General features: G+C 40.7%; 1 protein-coding gene and 1 long non-coding RNA gene across 2 annotated transcripts in view; both read right to left on the bottom strand.

Annotated features, from left to right (window-relative positions):
* Positions 1-284: 284 nt before the first annotated feature.
* LOC115177339 (uncharacterized) lies at positions 285-2,934 on the bottom strand. Its single transcript, XR_003872389.1, has 2 exons — positions 2,678-2,934; positions 285-524 (listed from the first exon to the last, which is right to left on the bottom strand). It is a non-coding gene; the product is annotated as an uncharacterized LOC115177339 (long non-coding RNA).
* A 6,481-nt stretch (positions 2,935-9,415) lies between these two features.
* Positions 9,416-12,875, bottom strand: part of LOC115177333 (pleckstrin homology-like domain family B member 3) — a 33,600-nt gene continuing 30,140 nt past the window's right edge. The window contains exons 14-15 of the mRNA XM_029738024.1: positions 10,872-10,957; positions 9,416-10,686 (exon numbers count right to left, since the gene is read on the bottom strand). Coding sequence (XP_029593884.1) covers positions 10,552-10,686; positions 10,872-10,957 — 221 coding nt within the window. The 3' untranslated portion in view covers positions 9,416-10,551. The remainder of the gene's footprint in view (positions 10,687-10,871; positions 10,958-12,875) is intronic.

The raw sequence follows: 12,875 nt of genomic DNA, 5'->3' as shown, positions 1-12,875 counted from the left end.
AATAGGTATGGGTTTTGTTCTAGTTCTGTCGTCTTCTTTTATAATTTTTCTTCACCAACGGTCCTAATGTAAAACGTCCATCCTTTTATCAACGTCTTTCTCCCTCTCTTTTTTCCCAGGCCTCCCGTTAACCAGGTCAACTCCCATTGGCCACAGCTTAACAAGCGACCTTATTGGTCAAAACCTAAACTTCAAAGTAAACCAAACTATTCACTTATACATTAAATAAATATTTATTCAAAAAGCATAATGCAACATTACAGTTTAGGAGCAATTCAATCATCTTTTAAATATAATACAAATGAATTATAACAAATAAACTCAATACTTGGTTTAAACAAGAATAAACTCAATACCTAGTTCAAACAAGGGTATTACAACTGTAAGAAACTCAAAATCAGTCACCAAAGATGTGGCATAAAAGGTATAAATTCAGTTATTTGAGGGATTAAAATTGCACCATTCCTGTGCGCCGGGGCCTCCCACTCCTCTTTCTATTCTGGTTAGAGCCAGTTCGCGCTGTTCTGTGAAGGGAGTAATACACAGCGTTGTACAAGACATTCAGTTTCTTGGCAATTTCTCACATGGAATAGCCTTCATTTCTCAAAACAAGAATAGACTGACGAGTTTCAGAAGAAAGTTCTTTGTTTCTAGCCATTTTGAGACAGTAATTGAACCCACAAATGCTGATGCTCCAGACACTCAACTAGTCTAAAGAAGGCCAGTTTTATTGGTTCTTTAATCAGTACAACAGTTTTCAGCTGTGCTAACATAATTGCAAAAGGGTTTTCTAATGATCAATTTGTTATCAATCTCTCCAGAATTCTGGTGATTAAACCTTTCATACTTGGCATATACTCATCAATCACACAATATCAACACACTCATACCGGTGAAAGAAGCCCACAACACAGTGATTATAACATTTTTCCATTTTTCCAAACATACTATCGCATCACCCAGTCAGTGAGGTATCCACCCCAGAGTTCTCCACTAACTCGTTAGCCAATGTGGTTAAACCTGCCAGGGCCTTGGCCACTGATCCATCTGGAGCTGTGTTATTTGGGATGAAAGTACAGCACATTGATCCGAATATCACACACACACCACCCTTCTCCGCCAGTAACATATCCAATGCTATTCTATTCTACCAAGCCATCAAACTAGTTGCCTCTGTCTATTCTGCTAATCCTTTTATCGCATCTCTAGTATAGTTGATGAACTGCTGTTGGTTATAATAAATATAATTTATCCAATCTACATTTTTATTGAGGGTTGACCACCCGAAGATGCTTGATTCCAATCCAGCCAATATCTGATTCCTAGCTTTAAACTCATTAGGCACCCCCCTTGGAACCCCAATGCTATCACTGTAAACTCTATCATCTAAGGACCCAGACGGAACACTCCTTCTCTCTCTCTGTTCTATTGCGTGTTCTCACTTCCCCTACATCCCGTCCGTGTATATTGTGTCAAGCCATACAATAATAGTCTCCTCCTGCGACTGTGAAAGGGGGAAGTCTGGATCTAATGGGCACATAGGATACAGATAATGCAGATCAGTGCAACTGTTATTGTCTGGCTTCCCTGCCTTCATGACCAGCTTTACCATACAGGCCATTCCCCTTGGTAAATGAATTCCATCGAGTGGAAAGGGGATGGTTGTCAACTGAAGTTTGGCTGTTGCGCAGGCATAACATTCTTCTTTAGCTACTGATCTAGCTAGCTGTATACTGAATCCATTCCAGCCATAGGTTGGAATCCCCAAACCAAGTCTCCACCTCAATCACTTCCTTAAGATCTTTCGTCTGAACTATCCTCACCGGTCCTCGGCTCTGGATGACTACACGAGTAATGTCCGTTTTATCAGGGGTACAACTGGTATCCTGGCTGGCGGTAGAACTATCTCCTGTCCTAACCTCTACTACTCGGAATGGTACCGTAGTGTCGACACTGGTCGACATACCATAACACTAAATCCTCTTTCTTTACGCTTTTAATGGTAATTCATACCTTTAAGCAATACTTCCCTTGCTCTGGATTGCAGTCAAAAACCCTGGCCTTCACTATACTCCGTCTGTTTCTATATTGGGTGTGGATTGACATAGCCTTCTCTCCCTGTGTGAGCCATGACCTGATTCCATAAGTTACACAGGGATCTACACAGATATCTTCCCCATGAAGTCAGAGTCCTAGACTGCCAGGAGGTTAGGGACCCCATTTGGTCTGCATAGAACTCTATTGAGACAGCCTTCCCTAACTCTACTCTCACTTCCTTTTTATCCAGATCGAGTGACCTTTTGTACCTAGGCCATAAAAACTCCTCATCTTCTACACTATGGGTCAAGTTACCACTTTCTGACTTCTCGAGTGGTTCATGGTGTATTAGGAATATGGCTCCCACAATCAGACAGCTCAGACTGACCAGTACCCCTGTAAAGCCCCACCCCCTCCCGGAGAACATATCACTGGCTAGAGGCCAACCCACACTTTCACTTCTATGAACGCACACAGTGAGGATCGGGCGGGTTAGGGAATCTTCGTTAGAGAGGTAACACCCGAACCTTATTGGTATTCGGTTCTTCTCCTAACTCTGTGATTGTTCGACAGTGTCAGTGTGTCTTACCCTCCCTCAATGTGTGATATGAACCCAGGTAGCTCTTTCAACTATTCTCACCGCGAAGGCTGTTACCAGGAGCACTTGGTATGGCCCCTCCCACCGTGGCTGCTTCCAGTTCTTTTCTCCTCAGGGACTGGATCCACACCCAGTCTCCTGGTTGGATTGAGTGAATCACCTTCTCCTGTAATTCACCTGTTGGACACAAAATCTCGGACATACGGGTTTGATTAACAAACAGTCTTTTCATGTGCTCTGCTAGTATTTCTTCAACTTCTATGTCTACCTGTTCTGGTATCTCTAACTCTGGCATTCTATTTGTTCAACCTGATTAGCTAAAATGTCATCCATCATTTAAAGAGATAGATCCTAGTAAACCATCTCTAGGGATAATATCTTGACCTAATATTCTAGCTACCATAATCATGTCCACCAAGTAAGTTGGGAACGCTTCTACCCATTTGCTATACTTATCTGTTATTGTTAAACACCCCTTCTTTCCCTCAATTCGGAATAGTTCAATAAGTCTATTTCCAAATGTTGGAATGGATATTCTACAACAAACAATTTGTTTAAGTAATTATCCTAACCTGTTCTATTGCCTGCTCTACCATACTCCCCCCTTTATTTATACATGGCTCAAGCCATGTATAAAAATCAAAACTAAAATACCTGCCTCTCCTCCTAACTTTTCATATTATTATTATTATTATTCATTGCGGCTGATCAGACCACAAAAGGAAAAGTCAACAAAACCTAATAATAACTCCACTGTACTTCCTCAAATCATTCATCATTCGTTTTAAACTTCCTTGATGGTTCTATGTATTTTAATTGAACATACACTACCCTTGGATACAATACTGTACTTCCAATCTATGAAACCCCCATATTTAACGTACTATTTGACTAATTCGACCCAAGATTGCTTAAAACCTTAAAACCCCTTCAGTTTGTCTGCAAACCGGCCCATTCTTCTTTCCCGGCATTCTTGATCTCCCATACATCACTGCTGCCATGTCTCCTATTGTACGTTCATCTGCGGCGGTTAAGCTTTCAAAGGCTTTAATCCATCTATCTCCAGATTCTTCCGGGGCAGGGAGAGCATCCACCAGAGTTTGTACGTCTCTATGGGCCCAGGGCTTGTAAACAGCATCACCCCCTGGCGTGTCTCTCATTGGGTACTGGCCCCTGGTTTCTCGCTCCCGAGTTCTTGCCCGAGTGTGCTGAGCAGGAGCATCTCATCGGTCCCACATGTCTCCTTCAAATGTTCCACATAATATTTTGGGCTCTCTCTTTGGGCTCTCTTCCCACTGCCATCCTTCTCGTATTGCTTTAGCTGCCTCTAGCAGTGCCCCTACCTCCTGTCTCCGATCGCCCAGATCACTCACCTTCACCCACTTTTCCCCTTCTTCCTCATCTGGCCGCTTGTGATACTGGACCTGCCCCACAATATCCAGTGTTGGTGCCATCAGCTTTGGTGCTTCGTACGGGGGTGAGGCCGTTGGCAGAACTGGGTATAATCTGGGTATTTCTTTCTTGTTCTGCTTCTCCTCGTTACTTTGTTTTTCTTCCCACATTTTCTTAAGTTTCTCCAACATCGCCAGTCCTATTCTCTCCTTCAGTCTGGCTTTCTCCATTGCTTCCTTGATTTTACCTCTTCTGGGTTCTCCCTCTTTCTTCCATTCCCCCTCTGCTTTCTGTGTTTTTCGCTTCAGTGTTCCCAGTATTCTACCTGGTTCGCCTCCTGTGGGAACTCCATCGGGGGATAATATTAAACCATCCTCTATCCATTCATTATAGAGTTTCTCTCCTCTTCTCTTCCATTCTTTCCCGTCCTTTCCTCCGTTGCTCTCGAGCATGGATTTTAGAGCCTTTAGTACTCTCTCCGCTTCCTCACTGGTAGTCATATTTATTGATTTTTTAATTTATAATATTCGTATTTTACCTCTAACCGATCTGTTATTAAAAATATGTTAATTTAATTTATTTAAACCAAATTGTTTCAACCTATTTAACTAAACTCTGTGCCTGTTTCACCCGAATTATTTGAAACTGGTGTTATTCAATACAAAGCAAATATCAAACATCAAAACACATAATACTCCAAGTTATTCCGACCCCATTCTTTAAACCTGTGTTATACAATGTCAAACAGTAACCATCAAATTGAATAATAATCCAAATTATTACAACCCAATTATTTTAAATTGTGTTATACAATGTCAGACAGCAAACAGCAAATTATTCAAACTCGGTGTTATACAGTGTCCATCATCAAACATTAAACCAAACAATAATCTAAATTATTCTAGCCCCCCTATTTAAACCTGATGTTTGTGCACCGTCAAACATTAAAACATCAAATCAATTGATAAATCAATCGTTCTAGCCCCCCTATTCAAACGTGGTGCTTGCGCACCATCAAACATTAAACATTAAAACATCAAATCAATTGATAAATCCCCAGTTGTGCCAACGATAACCCATCAATTAAAACATATACTCTTCAAACTTAACCACACCCATAGTATATCAGACCAAGTAATAACTTCTTCATTAGAGCCGACAATACCCCACCATTCAAAACATATACATTACAACCCTAGCCACGCCCGCAGTACGTGCCTTGCCAATAACCACAATTATCGTCCTATCTAAAATATTCCTCCAGTCATTTTGATGCCTTTTCGTTAATCAATTCAAACAGTTAATTATCACCTTTTATTCTACACCTAAATTGGGCATATTATTTTATCTCCAGCCTTTTTATTGTACTATTACTATTTTATCTTTAACCTGTTTAGGATAGGGGGCAGTATTTTCACTGCCGGATAAAAAACGTACCCGATTTAATCTGGTTATTACTCCTGCCCAGAAACTAGAATATGCATATAATTGTTTGATTTGGATAGAAAACACCCTAAAGTTTCTAAAACTGTTTGAATGGTGTCTGTGAGTATAACAGAACTCATATGGCAGGCCAAAACCTGAGAAGATTCTAAACAGGAAGTGCCCTCTCTGACCATTTCTTGGCCTTCTATAGCCTCTTTATCGAAAACAGAGGATCTCTGCTGTAACGTGACATTTTCTAAGGCTCCCATAGGCTCTCAGAAGGCGCCAGAACGGGGAATGATGACTCTGCAGTCCCTGACTGAAAAACAGTAGCGCATTTGGATAGTGGTCGATCTGAGAACAATGAAACGGGTGCGCGCGTGCACGTGAAGAGTCCATTTTACATTTTCAGTCTTTGAACGAAAACGACGTCTCCCGGTCGGAATATTATCGCTATTTTACAAGAACAATCGCATAAAAATTGATTTTAAACAGCGTTTGACGTGCTTCGAAGTACGGTAATGGAATGTTTTGAAATTTTTTGTCACGATACGCGTCGGCGCGTCACCCTTCGGATAGTGTCTTGAAAGCAAGAACATTTGGATATTACTATGGATTATTTGGAACCAAAACAACATTGGTGTGGAAGTAGAAGTCCTGGGAGTGCATTCTGACGAAGAACAGCAAAGGTAATCCAATTTTTCTTATAGTAAATCTGAGTTTGGTGAGTGCCAAACTTGGTGGGTGTCAAAATAGCTAGCCTGTGATGGCCGGGCTATCTACTCAGAATATTGCAAAATGTGCTTTCACCGAAAAGCGATTTTAAAATCGGACACCGCGATTGCATAAAGGAGTTCTGTATCTATAATTCTTAAAATAATTGTTATGTTTTTTGTGAACGTTTATCGTGAGTAATTTAGTAAATTCACCGGAAGTGTTCGGTGGGTATGCTAGTTCTGAACGTCACATGCTAATGTAAAAAGCTGTTTTTTGATATAAATATGAACTTGATTGAACAAAACATGCATGTATTGTATAACATAATGTCCTAGGAGTGTCATCTGATGAAGATCATCAAAGGTTAGTGCTGCATTTAGCTGTGGTTTTGGTTTTTGTGACATTATATGCTAGCTTGAAAAATGGGTGTGTGATTATTTCTGGCTGGGTCCTCTCCTGATATAATCTAATGTTTTGCTTTCATTGTAAAGCCTTTTTGAAATCGGACAATGTGGTTAGATAAAGGAGAGTATTGTCTTTAAAATGGTGTAAAATAGTCATATGTTTGAAAAATTAAAGTTTGGGGATTTTTTAGGAATTTGTAATTCCCGCCACGCCCTATCATTGGATATTGGAGCGGTGTTCCGCTAGCGGAACATCTAGATGTAAGAGATTAACCTTCTAGTTTAATAAATTCAACCAGCTAAATATCTCCTTTTATTTTTCACCTAAATTAGGCATATAATTTTATCTTCGAACTTCTGTTATACTATCATTTTCTTGCCTTTAAATTCCTAAGTTACTATTCCTCTTTTATCTCACCTCCAACCTCACCTCCTTTCCTAAGAATTACTCCGCCGTCTCGCCGGTCACCCAGTATTCTTATCTAAAATTTTCCGACCCCAGTCGTACCCTCGTAGTTACCAACCTCGCCGGCAGCAGTTGCTATTTCTATTATTCCCTATATCCCCGGTCCTAGTCGCACCCTCCAAGTTACGATCCTAGCCGGGAGATTTCAGTATTTTCTCCGGTCCTAACCGTGCCCTCAATGTCACGGATCTTGCCGGTAGAACAATACTCTATGGTACCAAGGTAATAACAACACATTCACCACGGGTTTGCATGTCACAATAATGACTCTATAATATTTCTTATCTACTCATAATAATTCATAATTTGGTTCACTTACATCAAACAGGTGCTTCACAAAATTAATTTGGATATAGCCAATATGCAGATCTTTAGTTATTATAACAATAGGTGTCTGCTTACCTGTTTTTAGTTGTCCGGACTCTTTGTGAAACACACCGTCCCACAACAGCGATGTCCAATCGGCTGATCAATACTCAGCGAAGTTTCTATACCAGATCACGTCGGGGTCACCAATTGTTGGGTCGCGTCAATTCGAATCTGGTATCAGAACAAAATAGTCAGCACATAGTAACTTCTGATTTCTTTGTACTTTAATTAATGCAAACACTTGAATGGTAAATATGTTGTTCGTATATACGGGCTCACTGTAACACCACGCAGGGCAGACAGAGAACTGGAATGACATCATAAATTCTTCATTAAATACTTGACAGACTTAGTTCCCTCTCCCTGAGGGCTTGTCATAGTAGAGGCTAGAATATGGTTTAGACTTATTCCCCCCCCCACCCATCTCCTGTTATTGCTGTTATTCTACAGACAGCTCTTGCGAAACCCTGTTTTAAAGTATCAGCATTCTCTCCCCATGACCCAACATCACATGAGCCACTTCCCCTAACTCAGCAGTATGCAATTATCTTATAGTTAGTAAACTTAATAGTGTATTATAGCTTCTGTGTTATATTATATAGGTTATGCAAACAAATTGTTATATTATATAGGATATGCAAACAAATAGTTGGTCAAACCCTAACAGACAGCACCTAGCAACAAATTTAGCTACTTTTAAAAATTTATTTGGAACTTTTAGCAACTTTTGAAATGTGACTCAAATGCTAAAATGCACGTATTTTCCCTCTAAATGACACAAAAACTATTTTCTCTGTCACACACTCAGTCACAACACACGTGCCTGGCTGCAAAAGTGCATTGTGAGTGACGTCAGCAGAAGGCCAGCAGCAATTTCAGTACATTGCAAATCATTGTTAGCTGACTGCAGTAGTACGAGTTCGACGAGCCAAACCCAATGAATATAGTTGGTCACGAATGTTTGATCTTGAACAGAACTTACAACATCAATAAACATGTCTCAATCAAAATTGTACAGCCAGAAGTATAGAAAAGAGTGGGAGTCTGTACCTGAACAAATGTCAAATCATATTTTTCGCCGAGATGGCCAGTCAATTTGAGTAACGTTATTGTGTATTCTATGTAATGATGCAGTTTTACATTATCACGCAATGACATCACAACGTCATTTAGCAACTTTTAGCAACAAATCAACCTGCCTCTAGCAACTTACCCTGAAAATTAGTTGGCAACACTGAACCCATTGTATACGAGTGATAATGCCCTCGAAGCCGGTGTTTGGAAGATGTTTTGGCACGGTTTGCCGGCCTAAGACGAACCCGTTCCAATATATCCTCCAAACACCGGCTTCTTGGGCAGTATCACATAAATAACATTAATGAAATACTACAGTAGTTAATGATAAGTTAAAATAAGCAAAAACATTTTTGATAAACATGTCGTTATTGTTCAACTCTTACCTGCATTGCTTTCTGAGACCTTTATCTATACGGTGTATGGCTGAGACAGATGTTGTAAGTGTTTTAACGGCACCACTTCCTTTGATACACATACCCTTCCCAAAACAGATGAGGACCTTCGACAATATTATCTTCTTCTTCATTTTGAAATGGAAATACATTTTGTTGTCATTGTAATTCAACAAATAATACAATCTCCTCTCTTCATGTTACAACAGCTGGGGGCAAGAGAAACATGGTTCCCATTCAATTCCCATCAATTTGAAACGGTCAATACCATAATTAATATATCTGATTGTGGGTGCCAGTTTGTATAGCTCTATAGTTGTCTGGCAGGAAAGTAAAAATAAAAGCATGATTAAAAAGTGGATTTCAAGTAGACATTAAAGCAATGGGAATCAGTAGGGAAGGTTGTTTTCACAAAGAGTCAACAAAAGTGTATGAATAACCTTTAATGATAATAATAAAAATAATAGTAATAATACATATGTATAAGCATATAGTATTTCTGTGTTGATAGTAAAAAAAAACAATCCATTTTGAGAACTGAATGCTCGGTCAGTGTTTTTATTGACTCTGAACAGCCCTTTTGACAGATGAAAAATATATATTTAGTCAACATAGATATACATGTACAGGTTATTGCCAAAATAATGGAAACACTTGAGTTAATGAGGAATGCAAAGTATATTGAATGCAGGTGCTTCCACACAGGTGTTGTTACTGAGTTATTAAAACAATTGCTATCCCATCATGCTTAGGGTCATGTATAAAAATGCTGGGCAGGCCATTACTTTGGCTATTATTTTGTCTACCATGGCTATGCCACCATAGGATGACAATGCCCCCATCCACAGGGCACGAGTGGTCACTGAATGATTTGATGAGCATTAACACTATGTAAAGCCATATGCCATGGCCAACTCAGTCACCAGATCTCAAGCCAATTGAACACTTATAAGAGATTCTGGAGCGGTGCCTGAGACAATGTTTTCCACCACCATCAACAAAACACAAAAGTATGGCATTTCTTATGGAAGAATTGTGTCGCATCCCCCCAATAGAATTCCAGACCCTTGTAGAATCCACACAAAGGTGCATTGAAGCTGTTCTTGCTCGTGGTGGCCCCAACAACCTATTAAGACACACTATGCTGGTGTTTCCTTTATTTTGGCAGCTACCTGTATATTTCAACGGAAGCTGTAGTACTTCAATACTTCAATCTGGCCACAAGAGGGAGCTCAAACACAGCTGGTTGAGAGACACCAACCATTAAATCCTGATTTGAGACTAATAAAAACATCATAGGTTTGTCTGTCAGTATATCATGGTTGGCACTGACTCCACGATGTCCAATGGTTGCTCCAGCTTGCACATCCACGTCTTTATATTCCCATGGCCTTGTCCCTCCTCCATCCTCTAAACATCTCTTGTTCCACACAGAACCTGTAACAGTCTGCCACTCAGTCCCATGCCACCAAAGCTCCTAATAAACTATCCAGAATCAAATGTCAGTTCCTTCAGGAAGCGCTTTCCTGAATATTATGTTCGGCGCAGTTTTCCCCACATAATGTAAACTGCTGAAACTGTAGCCAGGTTACCCAAGTCAGCCAGGTGAATGGAGGTTCAGCCCAAGGGGAAGGTCAGACAGACACAGGAAAGAGGGCAGGTGTAAAGTCAAAGTCAGTAGCGGCTGTGCTCGTCTGTTGCTGTGACAATGACGTCCATCCAGATCCTCATGGCCTCGGCGCTGGGCGCCACCAGGAAGAAGAGGCGCTCGTACGTCTTCACACAGAACGTAAGGCTGGGCCGCGGAGACTGAGAGAGAGAGAGAGAGAGAGGAGAGTGAGAGAGAGTGAGATGAATGGTGAGAGAGCGATAATTCTTGGGACTTGGTTCAAGCATTGAATGCATGAATGGATAATCTCTTTAACAGTTGCGGTGATATCATGGGCACATTGTTCCCTGTCTATGGTGATAAAATACTGTATATGAGGACTCACTGAAGTGGCTGTGCGCAGGTGGTCATAGTAGACTTCCTCTATAGCCTGGAAGTAGATCACCCCTTTTAGCTTCCTCTCATCACAGTCTGAAGGTAAACAATAGTCAATTAGAGAGAGAACGAGAGAAAGAAAGAGAGAGACAGACACAAATCACATAGGCATTTAGTAGGGCTGTGGCGGTCATTACATTTTGTCAGCCGGTTATTGTCATGCAAAAGACTGCCAGTCTCATGGTAATTGACCGGCAATTAACATAAACACGTTTAGTATCTCCAGACCTCCACGAATACAACCTGAATACAAGCTGCTGATGCACACCTTGCAACATCAAGTATAATAAATCAATTGAATATACACCATCACAATACATCCATTATTTATTTTAGGCAGGTCTAAAGAAACATGATATGAAGAACATGTATTTCGGAGGAACAGAATATGATTTGGCCTACTGTATGTTATCTGGCTATGCTCAATGCCATAGGCCAGGGATACTCAACTCTTACCCTACGAGGTCGAGAGCCTGTTGCGTTTCTGTTCTACCTGATCATTAATTGCACACACCTGGTGTCCCAGGTCTAAATCAGTCCCTAATTAGTCCCTGAGCGTAAAAGTGATCATTTGAAACAGGTCCTATATTATGCTAGATTCAGAGTTATTTCACAACTTTAGTTGTGAATGATACAAACCTTAGAATCTCTTAGAAATCAAAACATATATGGGCTGCATGCCAGAGGCGCAACTTTAACTGGGGACGGGGGACGGGGACATGGTCCACCCCCAGTTTTGGAATGTGATACAAAACTAGGCTACGGTGTGCTTTAGGACCATGGGGATGCCTCCGAGCAGTAGGCTGTTTAGAGTGTTTATCTGACTTCACTTTTTTTGAATAATTATGTCCCTCCCACTTCTAAAACCAAAGTTGCGTCCCTGCATGATGCGACTACAGGCTATTCATGATTTGAGAAAGTATTTAAAAAAGCTTGCGTTTCTGTTACTTGCCTCAGGCTGCACAGCTGTTCTCTCATCAAGTGATTATATTTTCACCCATGAAACTATTCTCAATTTAATCTTGTCTTTACTAATATGTCAAATTAGTTTTGATTTAGAATGCCCATTATCAAATGAAACATATTTCATTAAACTGTTGACAGCCCGTCTGCCTGCTCGAGAAAGGAATAAAGGAGAGAGGAAGAGATGGAAATGCATGGCGGTGAGATATTCTGTATAGCTAAAGGTAATGTGTCACCCAATTCATTCGCTATTACTAGGCCATTCAAAATCGCCCTGCACACTCAATTTACTGACTGCATCGCCTAGGGCTATACGTTCTCTCCCAGACTCATGGATAGACATTTTGGAGCATAGCATTAGGTAACCAGTCCATCCAGTATGCATACTAATACAATCCACACTCAAAGGCGATTGATTACTCAAATTTGTTTAATTTTGGGGTAATTATGCACCAAAGACATTTTAAAATAGTTTTATTTTATGTTTTTCTGCCATGAATAATAAGCGATAAGTACTGTATAACTGCACAATAATAATTTTAATGAAAAAAAGAAAATGGGCTTGGGCTCATAAGCCTGTGTATGCAATCCCGTTATGCCCTCAGACGAACCATAAATCAAGCAAAGAGTCTATACAGGATTAAGACTGAATCCTACTACACCGGCTCTGACGCTTGTCGGATGTGGCAGGGCTTGAAAACTATTACAGACTACAAAGGGAAACCCAGCTGCGAGCTGTCCAGTGACACGAGCCTACCTGACGAGCTAAATGCCTTTTATGCTCGCTCCGAGGCAAGCAACACTGAAGCATGCATGAGAGCACCAGCTGTTCTGGATGACTGTGTGATAACGCTCTCGATAGCCGATGTGAGCAAGACCTTTAAACACGTCAATATTCACAAAGCCGCAGGGCCAGACGGATTACCAGGACGTGTACTCAAAGCATGCGTGGACCAACTGGCAAGTGTCTTCACTGTCATTTTCAACCTCT

This window comes from Salmo trutta, chromosome 3, assembly GCF_901001165.1.
Source record: "Salmo trutta chromosome 3, fSalTru1.1, whole genome shotgun sequence".
Lineage (NCBI taxonomy): Eukaryota > Metazoa > Chordata > Actinopteri > Salmoniformes > Salmonidae > Salmo > Salmo trutta.
Note: the sequence above shows the minus strand (reverse complement) of the source record. Positions and strands in the feature narration are given on the sequence as shown.